This window comes from Mytilus californianus, unplaced genomic scaffold, assembly GCF_021869535.1.
Source record: "Mytilus californianus isolate M0D057914Y unplaced genomic scaffold, xbMytCali1.0.p SCAF_2, whole genome shotgun sequence".
Classification (NCBI taxonomy): Eukaryota; Metazoa; Mollusca; class Bivalvia; order Mytilida; family Mytilidae; genus Mytilus; species Mytilus californianus.
The window spans coordinates 118,659,951-118,675,557 of record NW_026262668.1 but is presented as its reverse complement, the minus strand read 5'-3'; the positions used below and the strand labels follow the sequence as shown (position 1 = coordinate 118,675,557).

Below are 15,607 nucleotides of genomic sequence, written 5' to 3'. Positions count from 1 at the left end.
AAGGGAAAGTCCGCGATTTTTTACTTATCATCTAAATATGTTCATCTTAACATAAAAAACACATTCACAAAGTTTTAAATTTATATTCTTTCTAATAACGGAGAAAATCAAGTATTTGTAACTTTTTTTGGTAGACCTACGTCACTGGGTTGTGACGTTTTAACCCGATTTGTTGAATCATGGGAAAAAATAAAATCTGTTAAAGTCTTAATTGCTTATCAGAATTTTACGTAATTAAAAGCGCACAGATGACCGTTGGTCGTAGTTAATAACCACAATATAAGAATGAAAGAAAATGAATATGTGTGTACCGTTTTGTAATGATTGAATAAAACTTCCTATATATGAAGTTATCTAAATATAAATATTTTCGAATAAATTTCATAAATTATTGAGATTTTTTCATAAAATATCTATAGAACATTTTTACTGATATTGAACTGAAAATATTTTAAGTTTTATTTACCGTTATAACTTTGAGTACCATTTCAATGCAAAATATTTGTGAACAGAGTGTGTATATTATTTTGTAAAGTCATTATTTATTTCTCGATTTGGGGAGCATTCGTTTGAACTTTACCTTGCAGCAATTTAGCCTCAGGCGTACACAGGTGTGAATTCAAGCGAACACAGGTGTGAATATTGTCATTTAGAATGGATTAACAGAAAGAGTATAGCGTGTTTAATATACCCAGATGAAATACCCGATAACAATAGAGAAACAATAAATAAATTGTATAAATTAATTGAAAATGAACATTCAACTTTTTAATTCCGGAAGTGTTACAATATTAAAATGGAACAATTTTCGGTTACGTTCTATGCAATTAGCATAAAGTTAAGATATGAAGTTAAAAGAATAGTACTTTTAATCTTAAAAATTAAATGTTACATTTCCCAATTAATAATCATTGCACATCAGTTTAATTTGCTTTACCGGAATTCTTTAACTTGTATTTAAATCTGGCGATGTTTAAATGCTATAACAATCGTAAAACTATCGCAATTTTAAAGTTTTTAATTGAAAAAATACAACAGTACAACATGCATGATTTTTTTTAATTTTCTAATTAACATTTCATTCTTACATAATTAATTCATTTGACAATCCCTTAGACAAATGATTTGTGAAAAGAATACCAATTATCGTTTATTTCATTAATGAATATACATACATTATAAATCTAAGCTAATACATTAATTTGTTTGAGGATTTTTTTTAGGATAGCCGTCATTAATCCAAATTAGTAATACAGTTGTTGTAATTAAAGGCATATCTTAGTAATGTATTACTGATATTGACGATTTTAGAACAGTTCGTCCCAACCTCGTTGTTCTTGAAAAAATCTTTACTAGTATCCTTGTAAGTTTCCTGACGTATATGCGCCATTGAGGATGAGCTCCAGAGATAGCAGACTGGTAGCGTATTTGTTTGTTGGGGCAGGAGAGGCCATGCAACCACTTGTACAGATAAACAAGCTTATGTTGTCAACACTACCAGAAAGAGTTCCCATCGTCGGATGGGGTATATGAAGGTTCCAAGAATGAACTATTGACATGTCTGACTCTGAACAGTTAGTAAACGGACTTAACAATGATTTATAGACATCGATCGCTTGTTCTTGATATTTGAAACTGCATGCATATATACGTTTATGAGAGTGATTATTTATCTTGTGACTGACGAAAACTAAATGCCTGCATGGTTATATCTTGCCATACGTTTGTGTTGGTTTGGTGGGTGTTCACTCAAAATCGTAATTCAAAAATTGTGTTTGTGAGATGTAGATTCACTTCAATACCGAATTTCGTCTATATATTTCACACGGAAAAGATCTGAAGGTATATTACTCCCATTTTGTTTGGGCGTGAACCATCGATGTTTACAGCAATATTTAATGAATAAGATGATGATGGTAGAAAGAACTATGAGCGTCATGTGGCAAATATTACATGCATGTCGGACCATGAGTTGTCAATCTGTATGAAAAGATTTCCAATACAACCATATTGAGTAGGAATTTTTACATGCTATACTCTCGTACTAGTATTACAGGGTTCTTGTGTCGTTTAACTCGGACACACATCTTTTACTTTAAGATGTATGAAAGGTTCTAAATATATATATATATATCTTAAATGTAACAATAATCAAACGCCTATAGGCAATCACTAAAATGGTATGAAGTTTTTATACAGATTTATTCTTATTTACACAATCATTAACAAACTAAATAAATTTAACAAAGTAACACCGTGACACTACGATATAACAAATGGGATACTAATTATTTTTAACCATGCTATGCAGAAACTTTACACATCAAGCAGGAACATATATATTAATATACTGTTCCCAGTATCAAGTTAGTGCACGTGAATACCAATGAGGTACACGATGTGTGATTTTGTATAACTAAAAATATCAAAGCGAGCAATAACTTTGTCAAGCAAACATTTTTTTCACCATGCCTCTCTTTATCTCCGCTCCTTTACAATAACTATTTCGCTTTTCGTCGATCATTCTCTATATTGTTCTCTATTCGGTTATTTTTTTTTCACTATGCCACTCTATCTCCGCTCCTTTTTCCCATGTCGTCCTAATCCTTATAAAGATAGAGACATTAGACATAGAAGGGGCTCTCTTATCTTCAATGAATTAATTTTGATAGTGACTATAAGTGCTGCATTACTTTATATATCTGCATGTTTGCCAATCGACAAAAGCTTGTATTTGCGTGAAGAATTTTTTTTTCTCAAAAATATGGTCCAGAATCATGACAAAACAATATTCATTTCAAATGTTCAAAGGTCATGTTTATAATTTTTTTAAACTTATTATCAGCAAAAATAGTGGATAATATTATTATCAGAACATCATTCATTAAAAGGTGGAATTATAATTTCAAACACACACAAGATAAACAACGTTAGACACAAATATATGGTTCAATAAATGTTACCTGTGCACACCGGGTACCTCAATAAAGAGGCCATGCATGAACCTGTATTATATAATTGTGTAATACGAATTTTTAGTTGACAGGATGTCACTGGAATACCCAGGGACGTGTATCTAATATACGTCCTTGGAATACCTAACTGAATGTGTCGCTCTGACACGACATCTATCAATAATTCTGACATACCTATTATCAATTCGGGAGGAAGCCAAAATATAATAAGATAACGTAAATATAATTTAAAAAGAAAAAAAACTATAAATTTTTCACCGAACATACCAGATAGAGTCACACATTTAACTGTAAAGCTAAGTGTCTTTATAAGTGACCGTTCCGAATAGATCCCGTATCAATTTGATATAATTTAAAGATTAGTTAAAAAAAAAACACTTTTAATAAAAAAAATTGAGATGTCCGATATTTCGATATTTACATATCTATAACCTGGGAATATTATACTATATCAACATATTATGTCCCAGCTAAAACATCTTCCTAACATTGCTCCTTGTCAATAGCCGTTAAATATCATAATTAAAAAAAATTTATTTTATATCGTATAACTTTATTAATTGAAAAATTATCTTGTCTAAATACGGAACTATTCTTTATACAAATCAATGCACTTTATATAAAAGAGGCATACTAATGAATCTTCTGTAAATCAGTGATTGTTACAAGAACATTTGTCTTTCTTATAATTGAAACTGTTCTTCCTCATCAAATCTATAATTTATTTTTTTTATTAAAAAAGGATAAATACCATCGAATCTCCCTCGAAACAATATTGTTCAAAATGGTCTTCACACACCAACTTGTGCTTGCTATAGATGCAACTATTTGCTGTTAATTTAAGGTTGTACAACCATGTCTGATACAATTCTTTCATTTTTTGTGGGATTGGGAAAACTATGTAGACTTTTGTCATAACCTTGTCTGACAGAACAACCGTACGCTTGACAAGACATTTGACACCGAATAACCGTCTACGGTAATCCCCAATTCACGAATTGATGATGGGAGTTTTTAACGCACGGTCGGTAAATCCCCGATTCTTTTTGTTCTTTGTGGTTTATAGATATCACGTGACTTTTTAGATCGAACATGCCGACAAGATGGCGATATGTCGAGAACTGATAGTGAATTTCAAAAATCGATTTTGATCTCTTTACATAGAGAATAAAAGTTTTTTATTTATGAACATGTGGTTTTTTATGCTTAAAGAACAAAATATCAATTTTTCATTTTTTTGCGGAGTTTCCCTTTAACAAAAACAAGTGAACATACACTGAACGAATAAATTTGATCTTTGACACAATGTAAATACAAAATTAATAAAACAAGGGGGTTCGATGTAAAACATTATCAGAAAGACAACCATAACCGTGGACAAAATGCCGCCAAATAAAATAACGTACAGGTAAATAATAACGTACAGGTAAATAAAAATAATTTTGTTGTAAGGTTTACATGGAGTACGGAAATAATCTTCACAAAATAAATAATTTTGTTGTTCCTAGTACGAGAACAAAAGTGAAAAATTATCGTCATATGTTATAACTAATTCCATTAAATCGTAATAACGAATTTAATCTGTGATAACGAATTCTTTAATTCGTGATAACGGTTTTAATTCTTGATATCAAATTCAAATTATAGTTTTGGGAGTTCGGCTTCCGTATTATTTCAGATTATATTCACATTTTGTTTTCTTTAAAATATCAAATCGACTATCAAATATAAAATTCACACTTTCACTTCAAGAAAATATTATTGTATACTCAATCTTTTAATATTTGCGTTAAAATGGAAAGGAAAGTATTTTAAAGCTGTTTGGTACAACTGTAAGATTCATCTTTCGCTCAAATGCTTGCTGCCAAATTTTCAAGAGATGCATTTCTCATCGAAGTTCGTTCTATATCTCTTACTTACGGAAGCCCATTTAGGACCTCCAAAAAATGTAATTTGAATTCGATATTACGAATTTAAATTGTTATCACGAATTCTAGAATTCGTTATCACAGATTTAATTCGTTATCACGATTTTATGGAATTAGTTATAACGGTTTTGTAAGTCCTAATAACGGACTAAATTCGTTATCACAATTTTTTGTAATTCGTGATAACGGATTAAAAACGTGATAACGAACTTTGTTATTCGTTATTACGGATTAAAATCGTTCTCACGAATTTGTGTAATTTGTTTTCACAATTTTTTATTGTAATTCGTGATTACTGATTAAATTCGTTATCACAGATTATTGTAATTCGTGATAACGGTTTAAAATCTTATAACAAATTGTATAATTTTTGATAACGGATTAAATTCGTTATTAACTATTTCTACGAATTTGTGATAACAAATTTTGTCCATTATAACTATTTATGAAATTCATTATAAAGATTTTAATCCGTTATCACGAATTACCAAAAAAATGTGATAACAAATTCTACGAATTCGTGATAACGAATTCAATCCGTTATAACGATTTATACAATTCGTTATCACGATTTATAAAATTCATTATTACGATTTTAATCCGTTATCTCGAATTACAAAAAATTGTGATAACGATTTCGAATTCTAATATATATTTTTAGGAGGTCCTAAATGGGCTTCCGTAAGCTCTATACATTTTTTGAAATTCCGTAAATAAATGGTTGATACTCGTCGATATCATCGTCACATTATGAATGTCATTTCCTTCAAAATCTGTGCTTTCTTGTAAGATATATCTTTACACATGAAAAAAAAAAGTATCAACTATTATTATTGTAAAAACCATGTTTCAGTGAAAATATCGATGTCAGCAACGAAGTAAGCTGGTACTTGAACAGTAAATTAGTAAATTTATTAAAAGCCAATACAACCAGACATTTTTCTGTGGCAGAGGCGTGAAATAGTTTTATGAGGACATGCGGACACAGGCGTACCGATAAGATACAGCCGGTCATTTAGTACCATAGTGTCTGTATGATTTTTCATCATTTCTAAAAAGAAGTTTACGATTTCCCTCATGTGGAACCTTGTGTTTTGTTCGTTTGTCTATCATTTTCTGTAGATTTTATTGTTTTATTTTTGTTTTTATTCATAGTTTTTATTCTTCAAATGGGTCTTTTGATTGCGAGTGTTATCAATGATTGTCGTTTCGATAAACCATCGACATATCCTGAATACATGTAGGTGTCCACACGATATATGCAAAATAACGGTTGTTTGAATCATGTGTGTTTTTATATCTGTTTTCTTGTGCGTAAATCTGATCTTTCATATTTTAGCAGGAACCAGTTATACAAGAGAAGAACTAAAAAAATTAAGGTAGGTATTTTTGCAAAAAGAGAAAGAAGGTAGTATTATAATGGACCGATGTAACAAAAATATCCTTTATATTGATACTTTAAAAACAAAAGACAGGCGGATAGTGGAGTCGTACAGATAGTTATAACAATTTGGTCTACGTCGAATCGATCTTTACAAAAGTTCGTCACATTTATGCAAATTTGCCTATAACTAATAGAAAGATACAATGTAAATTTATTTAATTTAAGGTCAAGATACAGTAAATGGCCTTTTTTTTAGCTTGCTATGCGGTATGGATTTTGATCACTGTTGAGCGTACGGTGACCAATAGTTGCTGATCTTGTACGTCATTTTGTCTTTGATGGAGAGTTGTGTTATTGGTAATCATACAACATCTTCTAAATTTTAGATGTCACAGATTTTGGTAAAATTTGTCAAACAACGTTGGCTTGTTGAACTATGGATGAAAATAAAGAGATAAATAAATTTTGATTTCAGTTATAGTTCAACAAGCCAAAGATGTATGCAAAATTTTACCAAAATCTGTGATATAGCCCATTTACTGTTCCTTAACCTAAAGGTAAGACATTAATCGATTATGTTTTCAGTTGGTTGTGATTGTTCAGTTTCCGGTAATCAAAGTGTTTAAAGTCATCTATACACGGGTACAAAGAACAACACTGTATCAGCACTGCTGAATGGTCTGACATTTTAATACTTAACGTTTTAGAGAGGTCGCACGCAGAAGGCCGACGCATTTGTAAAGTTTCGGTAAAAACATGATTTTTGTTTCATATTTTACACTAAACTTTTCTGTTTAAAGCGTATTCATGAGGAAAACCCTTTATCATAATCTGCATGATACTATTAAAATAAGGAGAAGTGGTAAGACTTCCAATGAGATAATTACCAACAAGAATCCAAAAATGACGTGGATGTAATCAACTATAGGTCTCCGAACGACCTTCAACAAAGAACAAAACGTATACTGTTTAGTTAGCTTTAAAGAGGCCCAACATTGAAAAATATGATGCAGTTCAAGACAAAATTAACGGCATGATTTATAGCAAAACAATTAACGAAAAACAAATATGACAGGCTTGAACCAGCAACAACCACTGAATGACAGGCCACTGACCTGGCTTATAAATGTTTTAGCACTCAACCACCCCTTTTCAAACATGGGACAGTGGTGCAATAGTTAAAAAATAAGAAAACAAAAACGTAAAAACACCCAAGAGTGATTGGGGAATAGAAATATGGTATTTTTTGGCTTCTTCTGACCAACAAGAAAACTCTTGCCAAGTAAGATCTCCGTTTGGTTGTGTGGGATGTATAAAATTGCAGCAATGTCTGATCAGAATGGGGACGTAACGTTACATCCGATACCTCGTGTAGAGAGAGATAGCCGCACTCTATACACGTTAAGAACCCTTTGAGGGGTCCATACGTGGCCAGTTGCAGGGCTAAATCTATGTCCCTATCCAATATACCCTAATGTTTTAAGTGGCATTTCAAATTTTTTTCCGCCGTTAATTCTGGTCGTTCCTTATTGCAGGACTTACTTATTGTATCCATTGTTAATTTTTCTCCTCCTGAAGATGCATGAAATATTTGCCACTGTACGTTAAGGAATCAAAAATATATCAATCGATTAAAAAAATTGGAAATGACTATATTCAAAGGATTGGTACGAAGCACAAACAATCTAACATAACAATGAAAGACACAAAGTACCGATTGAAGAATACTCAGAGTAACCGAAGACTTGTAGTTCAAAGGGAACAATCACAAATAAATAAATCATGTTCTCCCAGACTTATGATACGATAAGTACTTCTTTGACTTTGAAAAGTAAAATTCAAGCACTTCATTAATTATTGTGCACATGTCATCTTTTTGCATTTATTACAGTGATTGTTTCCGGTTACACAATATACTTGTGTTGAGTGATGAAATTTACGGTCGACTTCATTATGATCAAGATCATTCATCCATTTTAAAGGTAGGCATTTACTACTGTGTCTAACGTGCTTTACAAAAATCTTATGTCACAGTGACCTGTAAATAGTTTTAAAGGTATATTTCAACTGTCAAAAGATCTACATATACTTCTTTCCTATTTTGGTTTCACTTGGTTACGATGCGCTAACGTCATTCCTTTGAACAAAACCATAAAAAAATTTCCATTCGATTTATACTTAAAAAACAAGAAGGAAATGTGTAAACCTTGACTAATGTTTATTTTTCAGTATTATCCCGAGGGTACAATATTAAGTACGGGTTTATCCAAATGGGCCAGTGCTGGAGGATGGCGTGTAAGTTGACCCGTATATAAAAGTATGTATTCAAATCACGGATTACACTATATTTTGTAAGGATGGTCTGTCAAAATGTTCTGAAATCAAGAAACACACGGATTGTTTTTATTCATACAATTAAACAAAAAGAATTGATGATTTTTAAATACAAGTTTATACATTGTACATACCGGTTAGTCATGGTCAGTCATGGTCATGAAGGTTGACAGCCTTACCTAATTTTTTTAAGTTTACTTGTAAGGTTACGTTTTTGATTCCCTGATACACGCATTAAATACAATCTAAAGCAGAAGACAAAGGCGACACAAACATAAAATAAAATCTCTGTACCAAAGACAAAGTGAGACTGTAACAAAAAAGTTTCACAGAAGTGATTATAAAATGCTATTCCTCACAATTTGTATTCATTACGGCTTATATCAAAGACAGAAATGTAGTTAGATGAACCATACCAAGTTAATTTACAATGTATTTATAAAGATAAAACCAAAGTGAAAGATCTTAAACATATATTAGATTGTATGCCTTTCGTAGGTTGGTTATCATGTCTTCCCTACAGAGCTTTCATCCTTGAAGAAAGCTGTGCGTAGTGCTGCCAGCCATACATACAGCTGCTGCCCGGCTCCAATGCAGTATGCTATTACAAAGGTATTATATCTATTTCTCATAAACAATGAAGATACAATTAGTTAACTCATGTTCGTAAAACTAGCATATGAATTTAACTGTTTTGTAATGATTGATTTGCAGCAAAGTGAAGAAGTAATTTTAACCGAGTTTATGGGGAAAATGTGTGCAGGAAAATAGTTTTTATCTGAATGTTACCGACTGTCTTGATGTTGACGGCTATGTCATACCTTGCAGCATAAGAAAGCAAAAAGTCAACTATTTTTTGTTTTAAAATGAAATGCAGTCTTTAAGAAGTTTTTCCAGTTAATTGCTGGTCTTTGCCATCTATATAATAGCATAACTTACCTGTGTGTGGTTACATTTGTAGTATCATAAAATGGTCTGTAAGAAATGAAGCTGTACATTCTCATTGAATTGTTTCATATTTTTTTTATTTTTCATGTCGGGGTCTATTGTAACAGACTATACGATATGGGTTTTTCTAATTGTTGAAGACCGTACGATTGTCTATTATTGCTCTCATCCACTTCATGTGAACATTGGTGTACAGTGTCTCATACATTGGCAATCATACACTTAATCTTAATTTTTATCTCATACATTGGCAATAATACACTGAATCTTTATTTTTATATAATTGGTAATATCATTTCATTTCATAGTAGATTATATAAGATGTATATCCTTACTTTACCAGTTTGTTTAAATATGAAGAACACAATGCACGTATTTTATATTCTTTTGTGTATGTATAAAGGCACGCAAAATGTCCCATTGTGAGTTGCCATGAACCTAAGGCCAACAAAAGTAGAAATAGCAGAGAGAATTGAAAGAGTATACAGATCATGCATGCTACAGTGTACGCACGAACAGATCATGCATGCTACAGTGTACACACGAACATAATCTATGTATGTTTTGGTACAATTTGTATTTAACGGCAGCTGATTATGACATTGAACTTAACTACCTACATTATATACAACCTATCCTAAATTAGATGGATTTAGCTAATTTTGTAGGTCCTTTTTGGTAATATAGCTCTTCAACTGTTTCGGGGTTTTTTTTACATCCTTAGTTTTCAAATTTTCGGCTTTGAGCGTTCCTGATGAAGGTAAATCCAAAAAGGCGCTTCGGACGCATGAAATTTATGACGTGTTGATTTCTTTATTTTTTTTCTATCAATTGAAAACAACGACCATGAAAGAATTTTATTTTAAATTTTAATGTTTTAAATCCAATGATTGTTGTAATCTATGATTATCAGCTGAGTCACAGCTAAGAAACATAATCTTGTGATTAGGGCTTATTTTTGTCGAGTATAAGAAAAACAGTTTTGTGGTACATGATGCATTTTCATGTTGACGAATATTCATATGAAAATACCACAAAAATGTTATTTGTTTCTAAATATCCAAACATTCAATAGTATATCTATTGAGTACCACCCAAGAAAAGACTGCGTCTAAGATTTATGCTTTAAAACATTTGCGGTTGTATAGTTAACAACGATTATATTGCACTGCTAAGATTTTTCTTATATACTAATACTTCGGAAAACATTTCAATGCGTAGAACAATTGGACAAATATTGAACTATTCATGACTTAGTACAGAAAAGTAACGAGTTTAACCAGGCACTATAATGGAAATATTTAGACAGATGCATCCGTTAAAATGCCATAAAAGCCATAATATTGAAAATTTATAAAATCTACTCTAACCATCCTTAAGTCTAAGTGAAATAATTACACTATATTCTAACTGAGCTGGTTTAAATATAAAGCAATCTTCTACATGGGTACTTCAGTTGTTAGGATATTCTAAGTTAAAGTGACATCAGATAATCAAATAATGGTAGATTGAATGTTGTTTGCTTAACGTTGGAAGTATGAACAAAAGATTTGAATAGATTTATTTTATCCTGAACATTCCTGTCATTCATATGGTTAAGGTTTGAGCGTTCCTGTTGAAGATAAATCCAGAGAAGCGTTTTGGACGCACGAAATATATAAAGTGTTATTATCATTTACTAGCACTGAGTTTATATCACTGCTGATGGACTGAAGTCCCGGGTTGGAGTGTGGGGGGGGGGGATGGTAGGGGTATCACCTTAGTAGTCAGTGCTTCGGTACTGATATGATTTATAACCTACATTTCTAGTAGTTAAATTTGGCTATTCTTTTTATGTCCTTTAGTCATATATAACTCCCAATGTTTCTACGTATGTGTACACTCCTAGCTTCCAAATGGTTAGTTTAAGGTAAATCCAAGAAGCGCGTCAGACACACGAAATTTATATTGTTTTTCTTTTTTGATTTGTCGTTTAAATAAATCACTTTATTTTTCGTGGCGGCCAGTTTTTATTGGTGGAGGAAGCCGGAGCGCCCGGAGAAAACCACCGACCTTCGATAGGAAAACTGACAATCCTAGTCAATTAAGATTGGAGTCGAGTGCACCCGCACGAGCGGGGTTCGAACTCACAACCTCAGTGTTGACTGGCTAGTGATTACAGTAGTAACTACTTAGACCACTCGGCCAACGAGGCCCCCAATATAAATCACTTTAAAATACATATTTACTGTCAATTTCTCTCTATCATTATATTTGACAAATTTCAGTAATTTATCAATATTTCATTTCGTTCATTTTGGCTTGAACACGCGTCAATCTAATGGTTTACTAAACTGATATCGAAATGTACCATAAAAAGTAAAATAACAAAATACCGAACTCCAAGGAAAATTCAAACGGAAAGTCCTTTATCAAATGACAATATCAAAAGCTCAAACACATAAAACGAATGGAAAACAACTGTCATATTCCTTACTTGGTACAGGCATTTCCTTATGTAGAAAATGGTGGATTGAATTTGGTTTTATAGCTTACTTAACCTCTCACTTGTATGACAGTCGCATAAAATTCCATTATATTAACAACATGTGTGAGCAAAACAAACAAACAGATATAATAAGTAAACATGTTGGGGTACAGTAGTCAACATTGTTTTATGATATGCCATTAATCTGCTATATGAGACGTAGAAAGAAATCAAGTTCCTGTCAAGAATATTTTTATATTGTTTGAAGAGTACAATGAAGTCAATTTCTTTTTTTCTTCAAATTTTAGATGTTTCAAGATCTTGATGCGATAGACAGTTACACGAAGCATTGTTCTAGGATTATGATGGCAGTAGGAAACTATTGTCAATGGTAAATTTAGCATTGTAGTAAGATATTTTTGACATTGAGGTTTACCCAAGTAACTGGGGCAAGGAAATCAAACTTCTGTTACAATCAGATATCCATCTTTTAAAATAGATTGAAAACAGAAATCTGATGTATCATTTTTCCATTATGTAGGTCAAGTGTATAGACATGGTAACTACAGAAATGACCATGTCTCTACACGCGATGGTAATTGACCCATTGATAAAGTGTTTGTATTGTAAGATAACAATATGACGGCAGACAAACCACACTTAATTTCTACAAACCCTCAGTTGAATAACTTCCTTTTAAGTATCAACCATCTATCGAGGACATTATGATTGGCAATGCATTAGAATATTGAATCATTTTGGAGATACACATTAAAACGGAACACTTACGATGATTACATCGAATTCTTCACTTCTATCGCAAAGTTTGTTTTTCAGCCTAAGTGTAAGATAAGATATGAAGCTTATTTAATGTTATCTTTGGTATCTTTATTTCATGTTTAATAAGAATAGTCATTACATTTTACAAAATTCAGCGAGTGCACGTCATCTCTATAGCGGTATGTATATTTCAAACAATATGAAATGTCAAAGACAAGGCATAAATGAGATGCAACTACATACCACATATATAACTGTTACGTGGAACAATTTAGAAATCAAAAACCTTTGTGTAATAAACAGCTGCGCCATGAGCGCATGATACGCCCGTCGTCTTGTGTGTTGATTTTTATGCAATAATCATAAATAGTTTCTGACATACGGCGCGACATGCGAAAACCCCCCTTTTTTTTTACAAAAAACTCAATATCTCTAAAATAAAATTTTGAATCAAAACCAAAAAGTATACAGATCTTTAGATTAATATAACTAAGAAGTGTGTAAATTTTAAGCAATAATCATAAATCGTTTTTGAAATACGGCGCAACATGTGATAACCCGGTTTTACCGCAAACTGCAACATTGAGCGGATTCATAAGCTGCAAAAGCGCACAGCAAGATTAATTTTGAATAAACCTTTTGATTATCCATCAATATCAATGTTTAAAGAACTTAATTGGATGACCATTTTTACACGGATAAAATATTTTCAAGCCATTTTAATGTTTAAATGTATGAATGGACTAGCGCCAGATTATCTTGCTAGTAAATTTACTGCGTGCAGTGATCTATATAGTTATTCTCTTAGGTCAACAACATCTGGACATCTTCATTTACCAAGGCCAAAGTCTGAATACTTCAAAAAGACTTTTCAATATTCTGGTCTAATTATTTGGAATAGTTTGCCAAATGTTATAAAGGATTCAAGTCATATCGAAAGCTTTAAGGTGAAATGTGCTAATCTTTTTTTCACAAAACAAAATTAGTAGACAAACTTTTTTTTTTTTTTTTTTTCTTAGGACATTCTTGCCATGCTAGTTCTACAGTCTGTTTTCATGCTTGTGTATATAAATTTGTAATTGTGTACATCTCTATTGATTATTGTGTTATATGCATTGATTGTTATATGTATTAATTGTTCATTTTAATGTATGAAGGCCTCGTGTGAGATTAACAATTGTATGTTAAATGAGTTACCTTCGTTAAATAAAGAATTTATTATTATTATTATTATTACCCCCCTTTAAAAAAAAAAAAATCAATATCTCTAAAAGAAAATTTTGAATCAAAACCAAAAAGTGTACAGATCTTTAGATTAATATAACTAAGAAGTGTGTAAAATTTTAAGCAATAATCATAAATCGTTTTTGAGATACGGTGCGACATGTGAAAAACCCCTCCCCCTTTTTTTTTTACAAAATACTCAATAACTCAAAAATAAAATTTTGAACCATCACTAAAAAGTATACAGATCTTAAGATTTATATAACTAAGAAGTGTGTAAAGTTAAGCAATAATCATAAATTGTTTTTGAGATACGGCGCGACATGTGAAAAAAAACCACACACCAGTTTTAGTTACTAAGTCCCGTAACTCAAAACGTTTTAATCTTATTTTCACCAAAAAAGTATACAGATCGTTTGATCATAATAAGAAACAACTATGTTAAGTTTCATGAAATTTGGATAAGTCGTTCTCATGTTACGGTGCGACATGTTTACGCCGGACAGACAGACAGACAGACGGACAGACGACATTTGTATACCATAATTACGTCCCGTCAAAATTTTGACGGGCGTATAAAAAGTACTAGTAGAATTCAAATTCTTTAAATGACCTGATAGTAAAAATGAAGGTAAAGGAAAGAAAGAACACCTACATTCAAGTTATGCATTTACATCCAAAATATAACATTAAGGGGGAAGTCTGGCATAGTTCTGTGTTTAGCTAACTATATAAAATTAAAGAGATGTGGTATGATTGCCAATGCGACAACTATCCACCAAATGTCTGCTTTGATACATTTTGTATATGAGCTGGCGATTTTAAAATTAACAGAAATTTGCGTATCAATAGAACATTAACCACCAAATATGAAAATAAGGAGATGTTTGAAAGCCTATTTGTAGCTCTTATCTGATGTATGGGTTTAAAGGTAATACCAACAAAGCAAAATATTGAAGTTATAATAACCAATTAATGTCCTGAACTAATGATGTCCAAAATCAGGTGACCAGTAATCACATCATAATTTGCAAACGGAGTCTTTTTAAATGTTCAGTGGTCAACAGCAGTTATAGATCAAACCCTAAAAACACGTGAAAACTGTGTGTCTTTGATTATTTTAAAGATAGACCCGCCAAAGAAAATTCAACCAGTCTTCAAAAAGCTTTTAATGTTTATAATGATTGTGGAAATGCCTTCCACACTTGCCTTGTGGGTTTCAACTGTTATTTATCTTCTTAATAGACGTGTTAGGAAAGTCAATACGATTTTGACGCTGATGTTAAATACCAATACCACCACAGGCTATAGTGGGGACCATCTCAAAAAGCACAGATTATCATTCATTATAGTTACCTGTAAGTGTTTGTTTGATAATGTTGAGATGTTTTTAAACAATAAAATAGTAACAATTTGTTCCGCAATACACAGAAGAGGATCAAGCAAAACAACACGATCATTATTCTTGCATTGTGTCATAGTAGGGATCGATTAAGTTTAAGATCGTTGTTCCCCCATTTCTTACTATTTTGTTGAACGACTACAAGGAAAATCTACAAAGTGATCA

General features: G+C 31.7%; 1 protein-coding gene across 1 annotated transcript in view; it reads left to right on the top strand.

Moving 5' to 3' along the window:
- LOC127730850 (aspartate aminotransferase-like) overlaps positions 1 to 15,607 on the top strand; it is a 37,562-nt gene that overhangs the window by 15,716 nt on the left and 6,239 nt on the right. The window contains exons 5-9 of the mRNA XM_052239454.1: positions 6,243 to 6,282; positions 8,179 to 8,269; positions 8,517 to 8,582; positions 9,120 to 9,233; positions 12,345 to 12,427. Coding sequence (XP_052095414.1) covers positions 6,243 to 6,282; positions 8,179 to 8,269; positions 8,517 to 8,582; positions 9,120 to 9,233; positions 12,345 to 12,427 — 394 coding nt within the window. The remainder of the gene's footprint in view (positions 1 to 6,242; positions 6,283 to 8,178; positions 8,270 to 8,516; positions 8,583 to 9,119; positions 9,234 to 12,344; positions 12,428 to 15,607) is intronic.